Below are 8716 nucleotides of genomic sequence, written 5' to 3'. Positions count from 1 at the left end.
TCAGTCTCAGAAATACTCTGATATTCGCCTATCTTTCTTTGATCATGAATCTCCACTCTACAAAGGAGTTCACATTCATGTCTGCTTCTGGATATTACAGCGCAGACATTTACATAAAAACTGACTCTGATCTTCGTCTCTCTCTCTCTTTGATCACAAATCTGCGCTTTGCAAAACGAGCTCATGTTCACCTCCCCTTCCGGACTTTAGAGCGTGGTAACATTTGAGGAGTTTCTGATCTAGCCTTTCTCTCTTCTATCACGAAACTGTGTTCTGCTTACTGTAGAGTTTTTCATTTGCCGCTTCGTGACATTCTGTCGTGGTTGTTTAAGAAATTAAATAAAACTTTCTCACTGCTGCATAAGTTAGGGTTAAATAACTGGTTGCCAGCTAAAACTTATCAATTACTGCAGTACGTATCTAAGGGAAGGATCTGACATATTTGCTTATTTAAATTCAGGTAGTGACTTTTTTTGTCCAAGTAGTGTATGTTACAGTTTAAACGTGTGATTTTTAGTTGCTGTTGTTTCCTAAAATGTAAGGTTACATGAAAAGGTGCTCTAGTTGTATAGTTCTGTAAAACTCCAGCAGCCTGAGTTGACCTGATGATGGTCAGACCTTTAGCGAGTGGTGGTGTTGAACTGGCTGAAGTAGCGCACAGTGGGCCGGTTGGTGTAAAGTTCATTATTGAGGTACTCCTGGCTGCAACAGACAGAACACATGTTAATTAGTAATCATTACAATGATTTTTTGAGGTAGGCTTAAAGAATAATGCACAAAACAGTGTCTAATTTTTACATTTATAATATTTTGAATCATAGTTTAAAAGTTTGTAAATATTCCAAATTGAACTAAATATACAGTAATTTCTTAATAGTTAATAAAATTTTTGACTTCATGACCTATTAGTTTTTTATTAGTTGAACATAGTTAAATTATAACATTTTGATAAACAGTTCTCTTAAAGTATTGCTCTAGAGTATGAATCCATATATCCTTATTTAAATTTTGTCGAATAAATTTTATACTCAAATTCAAAACTGCAACCTCGGCAGCGACCTCATTTCCCCTCTCGTCTGTTCCAACCACTCAGCATTCAGCATCACCAGTATACTAATCCGGACCAGCCTGATCGTCTTCATCATCAGTACCTTTTTCTCACTGGTTCATGTCTTAATTTTTTTATTTTTTTATTTTTAAGGTAGGATTTATGCTTTTTATTCTTGAATGATTCATAGGTCAATGTGTGGCTTAACAAACAAAAAAAATCCTTTGAACCTGGTCAGGTACAGGCCCTGGACTGAAAATAAAAGCCAAAAAAGTTGCTCGGGAAGCCTGGAAAACTACAGTATTCCTCGAAACTACATTTTAAAAATATCCATTCTTTGAAAGCAAAATCACAAACACAGGAGTGGTGGCTCAAGCATATTATGTATATACATTACAGGGCGCAGTATACTAAGAGAAGATAAACTTCAGTCCTACTGTGCCTGCTGCTCTCTGGCCAGCTGCTGGTTGTACTGGTCCAGTCGTGTTCTCCTCTCTCTCTCCAGTTCCCTCACTCTTCTCTCCTCCTCCTCGTGCTGCCTTGCCTGCTTCAGCTGCTGCCAACCCCACTCCAGGTTGTTCTGCTTCTCCTGCTGCCTTTGCCTCTGTAGGATGCACAAGCAAGCATTGGACATCCGTTGATTCACTAAAAGACTTTAAACTGCACAGGAAGATCTTCACGTACCTCTCTTTCAGCACACTGTTCTGCTCTCTGCCTGTGGATGGCTTCGAGCTGCTCAGAGCTCATTCCCTTCCAGCGATCAGGTAGCACTTGGGGAGCCTCAGGTGAACCCATGCCTTCCTTCACTGCAGCTTCTGGGCACTCAGTCAAAAGGTCAGAGGTCACCATCTGCAGAATCTCTGCCATGTTCAGGGCCTCATGCGTCTGCTTGTTTTGCCTCTCCTGCTCTTGTCTCTCTTCTGCCTATAAAATCAAGTTTTTATAGATGCTCAGAAAATTAAACATAATGCCTTAACATAAAGCATGATTAAACAATCAAACTGATAACGCATCGCTTGATGGATTTCCAATGCTTACATAGGTAAAGAATTCTATCCTCTATTACAGCAGCTATGTCATTATGATTGAAATAACAGGTTAATATTAATGCATTCATTTTAATATTGATGCTGACAACTAATAATAAATGACTTTGGAAAATGCACCGTTATTTAACAGAAAAACATGTAATAAATATAACTGACATAGATACGTTTTCTGTGATGAAGTGGTTATTTAATATTTATGGAAAGATTCTCCAGCGTCAGCTCTTTGTAACACTCGGTAAGTAAAGAAGGAGTGAAATGTGGGAAACCAAGATTTTTAACTTTCATAGTGTGAGGGCACATTTTTACTTTATAATTAAGTGCAGAGAAACTGTTATTCATTACGTTTGTTAAACTTTAGTAGCCACATATTTGTCTTTGATAATGAACAGAGTGTGGTATTCTAGAAGTTACTTTGTATACAGTGTACTATATATATATATATATTCTCATGAAAACTTATATTCTTCAGCAATATATATATATATATATTGCTGAAGAATATGAGTTTTTATATAAGATTAATATTGGCATAAAAATAGAAAGAAGCGAGTGTGACAAAGTTACCGGAAGAACTCATATTCTCCAGCAAGACCAGTAAAACCTAACAGCTGTTTTCTTGCACAACTGCACAAATCTGTGTCTAAAACTGAATTTAAGCAATGACTTTTCACTCCAAATATTGCTTATGCCATATTTTTGTATCTGCCCAAGACTTTTGCACAGTACTACAGTATAAGTAGTAAGGTTTTACTGACCTTGCTGGAGAATATGAGTTATTTTGGTAACTTTGTAAAAAATATAACAGAATGTTCCACATTGGCCCAAGTAACAAAAATGTACAAAAGGTATATATCGGACATTTTATAATAGCCTATATTAGTTAGTAATAATAACACTTACCATAAATTACTTACTGTATGTACTCACTCACTCACTCACTCACTCACTCACTCACTCTCACTCACTCACTCACTCACTCACTCACTCTCACTCACTCACTCACTCACTCACTCACTCAATACCTCGCTGACTCACACACTCGCTTACTGACTGACTCAATTACTCACTCACTCACCGACTCCAGGACTCACTGACTCCCCTCATTGACTTTCTTCCTTACCTGGGCCTGGTTGTAGCTTTTGAGTGCCATGTGAGCAGCTTTTTTACACTCTTCTTCCAGAGCATCCAGCTGTAGTGCTCTCTGGTCCTGCTGGATCATCTCCAGGTCTCTTAGCAACTCTGCAAACATACACACGTTTAGTTGTCTTTGTGTGGGACTTCACTTGATATAAGTATAAATGCAGTCAATTAATTGTATGTCTCTTCCTAAATCTTTTCCTTAGCCAAACCTCAGTAACCAGAAACCCTCGTCTCTTTTATATGGAGCCTCGAAAGTGCCAATAGGCAAAAAAAAAAAAATTTAATCTTGTTTGCGCAAATTATCTCCCTTGTCTAGCTAGACTTAGACTTTAAAGTATTTTTTTACTTTTTAGATCTAATACTTATTAGATATGTAAAAGAGCGTATAACGTCAAATCAGGTTTTGTACCCATAATTAAATGTTACTGAATGAGATAATAATAGTGTGACAATAATAAAGTGTGACATAATGTATTACAATATTGACATGATATAATTAAATAATCATGTCAGCCAACTAAGCTATACCACTCACACACACTTCCCACTTACATAACCTGCACAAAGTCAGCATAACTAAGACACCATTATAATGGACATAAATACTTTCTTTGTATTTTTTATGAGGAAGGAATGCAGATGCAACACAAAACAGTCATCAGTGTGGGCTTTTAGCTCATAATTACTGAGATGCAAAGTGTCTAGCTTATGTGTGTGTGTGTGTGTGTGTGTGTGTGTGTGTGTGTGTGCGGACCTTTATGTTTCTGCTCATTCTTCCATTTCTCTCGTTCCTCCCTTTGAGCTCTCAGTATTCTCTCATTCTCTTCTATCTGATTCTTCCTCCTTTCATTTTCCCCAACTCCTTCACCCTGAATACAGACATGTAGGAACACGCAGATCAGCCTCCACTGCAGCACACCAGCATCAAACACATGCTGCTTTAATTTCATCATTAATAACAATTTAATTCAAATAACCACATATAGTCGAGGATGCCTGCTGGTATAACATGTCTTTTCTTGGATCCCCTTATGATCATATCACACAGATTTATTTTATGAGTTTTTAATTCAACTATTGAAAATGTTCGATAAATTAGGCAAACAGGTGCCATCATGTTTCCTAAGTGGAGTTTTTTAATTCCTGAACTGTTCACCCACAGAACCCAAATAACCATTGATACAGAACATATTCATACCTGAAAAACCTGCATACTCGCAGGCCCTAATGAGTCCTGATTGACTGAGCTGACACTGGCTCCCCCTTGGTGATTATAATTAATGTCTGCATCACGAGAATCCTCAGAGCGCTGGTACGTCGCCCAATACTGCACAAGATCCTGGGCCAACTCTCTCCTTCGACTGTCCTCCTTTCTGTCTTGCTCTATCAGCTTTTGGTCAGTGGAAATACACAACGTATCTAAAGGAGGAAAGGAATATATATATAATAACTCTGCTTAGAGAATCTAAAATTGTTTTTTTTTTTGCTGCTGTGCTTTCAGAGCTAGCTGTTGGATTTTGTTAGTGCAGTTACAGTAGCATTTAACAGGAGGAAAATGCCCCACTCGTCTGGTTACAGGAAGAGAAGCATGAAGCTCTTGGTAGTGGTACTGTATTAACCTTGAAATTTGAAGCTCTGGAAGCTGATCTGTTTGAGCAGTGTAGAGATGGGATGATGAGAGAGCTTGACAGAATAAAGTAATAAAGTGCTGCTGCATTGATCTCTTTAGGTAGAGTTAATGCAAGGCCGCATTACATTTAGGATCATGCAGAAAACCAATAACCATGAAAGTAAAAATAGACCAACGTGTCAACACATACATTATGTCAATACATTTTGGATGCCCCTAAATGAAGTTAATTTTAAAAGGCATTGACTTATCTTTAAAGTTGTGTTAGTAAAAATCAAATATCCACTTAATCTTATAAACAAAGAAGAAAAGAGTAATCTACTTAAAAGATATAAAGTTTATAAAGTCAACAAGGTAATAGGATAAATACAGCATGGGGTCAAACAACCAACTAAAGATTTTAACAAATTTGATCAAAAATAAAGAAAGAAAAAATGGGTTAAGAGTTGTAGAGTAGGTAATAACCTTATTATCTTATTGTATGAATTATAATAGTCTATATTATTATTATGGTTATTATTATTATTATTATTATTATTATTATGGTTGTTATAATTATTATGGTTGTTATTATTATTATGGTTATTATAATTACAGGATGCAGTGCCAGCCTCAAGCCCGAATAAAAAGAATGGGTTGCATCTGGAAGTGTATCCAGCGTAAAACCTGTGCCAAATTGTGTTCGGATTTGATGATTTACTATGGCGACCTTTCGATGAGAGCAGCCAAATGACTAACAAGATTAATATTATTATTAATAACCACTACTAGTATTATGCATTATAATACACTTTTACATATGAAGATACATATGAACTGTTTATTATACTACTGTATTACATATAAAAACCATTATAATTTACAGAAGTATAGTAATAGTGTGTTTTACTTTATTTCTTACCATACACTAATTTCTGCTGCCTCTCCACCTCCTCACGTTTGCGCCTCTCAGTCACCTGCTGTTCGAGCGCATGCACGTCCAATCCAATCACCCGGTTCCTTGGATTGAAGATGCGCTTACGGCGTTCAGCTTCTGCAGCCTGCCGCCGCTCCACTGCACTCCTGGAGCTCTCATCTACAGGCTGATCAAACTTGAACATTCTTTAGCTATCTTCTAATGCTGTTGGGAAAGAAATTCTTTAAATCAATGTCATACATGGATATGCTAACTGCACATGTGGAAATCTCAATCATTATTAATCTTTTTAATAATTCATTCCTCTTTTTATATAGATTATTCTGTGTTGGGTCACCGAGGCCTAAAGCAACAAAGAGGAGGCTACCCTGGATGGTGTGCAAACCCATCGCAGGACAAGTGCACATACACTCAATCACTTATTGGCAATCTTTGCATGGACTATGATAGGAAACCAGAGTATGTGGAGGAAACACAAATTATATAGAGAACATGCAATTCCTTGCAAACAGACCAGAAATGAGATTTAAAAATATGTTTTTATTATTTTCTATAGAAGCTTGCATTCTTTTTTGTACCCTTTTACCTTTACCCTGACTGAATGCTGCTTTCATAATCGTATAGGACTCATTTTCCATTGGTGTATGCCTTAAATTTAACCCTACCATACCTGAATACACTTTTCTTAAATACACTGCCTGGCGAATAAAAATAATAATAATAAGACACCATTTCAGATGGGTCAAATTATTGGAAGTAAGTTAGGAAAATAACTAAGGATATTCTAAATTACAGGAACTGAGTTAAGAACACTTTAAAACATTAGCAAAATCAGGAAGCATAGTGCTGAACTGTCAACTTTGTGTAAGAAATGTGTTCGGAAAAAATCATGACTGGAGATCACTTGGTGAAGATGCATGGTAAAAAGCAAAATTAATACCATAGGTATATTTAATAGATGAGGGCTACACAGCTTTGCGGCCATAAGAAAACTACTTGTTAGTGAGACTAAACAGAAAAAGGCTTCAGTTTGTTAGAAAACAAAAAGATTGTACTTTGGAGCAATGGAAAAATGTCATGTGGTTTGATGAGTCAAGATTGTCCCCATTCAACTGTAAATTTTACAATAATTATCAAAAAAAGGTCACTTGTAAAAATATTTACAGTAAAGTACGACAAAATGTAATGTGGTATGAATAACACACCATCCAGAACATTTAATCATTTGGCTGAGGCATTAAAAAATACGTCATTTACATTTGATGCCAGATACAACTGATGTAATAGTTAAAGGTCATGTTCAGGGACTGCCAACAAATGTAGGTTTTTGGTTCCAGAATTTGAAAATACAAGCATCTAACTATATTTAAATATACAGTATGTTACTTATATATATATATATATATATATATATATATATATATATATATATATATATATATATATATATATATATATTCACATTTAAAGTGATATATGTGAACCCAAAGTGATATATATATATATATATATATATATATATATATATATATATATATATATATATATATATATATATATATATATATATCACTTTAAATGTGAATTTAATCGTGCTTAAATGCAGTTGTGCTAATTATGCTATTTGCCATGATGCCATAATGGTTAAACTTTTGATTTGCAGATCAGAAGGTCATGGGTTCAGATCCTATCACTGTTCATCTGCCATGGTTGAGTAAGATCCTTAAAATGTAGACAAATTCTTAAAAATCAGTTTGTTAGTTAAAAGCATCAGTCGAATGAGCAAATATAATGTATTACGTATTTTATATTTGGTATATGGAGGCTTTACAGGGCATAAGTTGCAGACACATCTTAATAAAAAAATGCTGTTCAAAGGTTTTTAAGGTTATTGCATTTTTATTGTAAATACATTATTGTAAATATATTTTACAGTTATTTATTGGATTTTTACAGTACTTTACTAGTGGCTCTGTTTAAATAATTATACAATACACTTTTATGACTAGTTTTTTTAAACTGTTTTTTTAATATGTTAAATTGATCTGAAAGCAAGTTGTCATTAAGTAACACAAGTTAATCTATAGATCAGAGCTAAGATAAGATAGTTAAGATATGCTTAATAAGTTGATAAACTGCAGCTCATACTACTTTATCACCTACAATCAATTTACAAATAATCCTGTATTGACAAATCAATTTACAAATAATCTAATAATCCCTAAAAACCAAACTAAACAAAAAACCCAAAGTATTACCTAAGTGTTTATTCTGTTACTATGTATAAAACAACAATCTTACCAGTGATATCACGTGTTACGACGCTACCAAATCCAGCGTGTTGTCTGGTTGCTATAGCAACGTTTTTCCTAGCAACCGGACAACTGACGCATGCGCAGCCACACGCGCGGGAGCGCGCCTCTAACTTGCTCCCTCCTTCCATGGTTTAAAATAAAAACTGAACGTGTCTCCGTGTCTCAGGGTGCAAAATAAAGCGAAGAGTAGCACGATTACTGACTCTATCTCCAGTTTATCAATATCATAACGCAGTAGAAACTATTGTGCTCGTATAAACAGGGTTTTATTGTATGTAGCAGGCGCCTGGGGATAAAATAATAAGACTAGAAATAGTTACATGCGAACTGTAAATGTAAATTAGTAGCTCGTTTTGGAAAAGTTTGTTAAACGAAAGCAGTGTTTTATGGGATGGAAAAAAGATTGATGGTCCCGCACTTATCAAAGTAGTTTTATTCAGACGCTGGAAATAATGACAATTAAAAAAAATGTCTTAAGCTTTGATAGTTTTTATAACATTTTAAGGAAATGTCTGCAAAACATGCTAAAGGAAATTTTATCCAAAAATAATTTTTCAGTGTGGTAATTTAAATTATTTTATGTGGTTCATCCTTTATTTCTTTAAAGCATGAATTGTA

General features: G+C 35.1%; 1 protein-coding gene across 1 annotated transcript; it reads right to left on the bottom strand.

Annotated features, from left to right (window-relative positions):
- Window positions 1–566: 566 nt before the first annotated feature.
- On the bottom strand, window positions 567–5967 carry ribc1 (RIB43A domain with coiled-coils 1). Its single transcript, XM_053483335.1, has 7 exons — window positions 5769–5967; window positions 4436–4656; window positions 3992–4106; window positions 3218–3336; window positions 1733–1972; window positions 1486–1652; window positions 567–702 (listed from the first exon to the last, which is right to left on the bottom strand). The coding sequence occupies exons 1-7, from the start codon at window positions 5965–5967 to the stop codon at window positions 621–623; spliced, it is 1143 nt and encodes a 380-aa protein (XP_053339310.1). The 3' UTR covers window positions 567–620.
- Window positions 5968–8716: the final 2749 nt, after the last annotated feature.

The sequence above is a fragment of the Clarias gariepinus genome, chromosome 22 (assembly GCF_024256425.1).
Source record: "Clarias gariepinus isolate MV-2021 ecotype Netherlands chromosome 22, CGAR_prim_01v2, whole genome shotgun sequence".
Taxonomy (NCBI): Eukaryota; Metazoa; Chordata; class Actinopteri; order Siluriformes; family Clariidae; genus Clarias; species Clarias gariepinus.
Note: the sequence above shows the minus strand (reverse complement) of the source record. Positions and strands in the feature narration are given on the sequence as shown.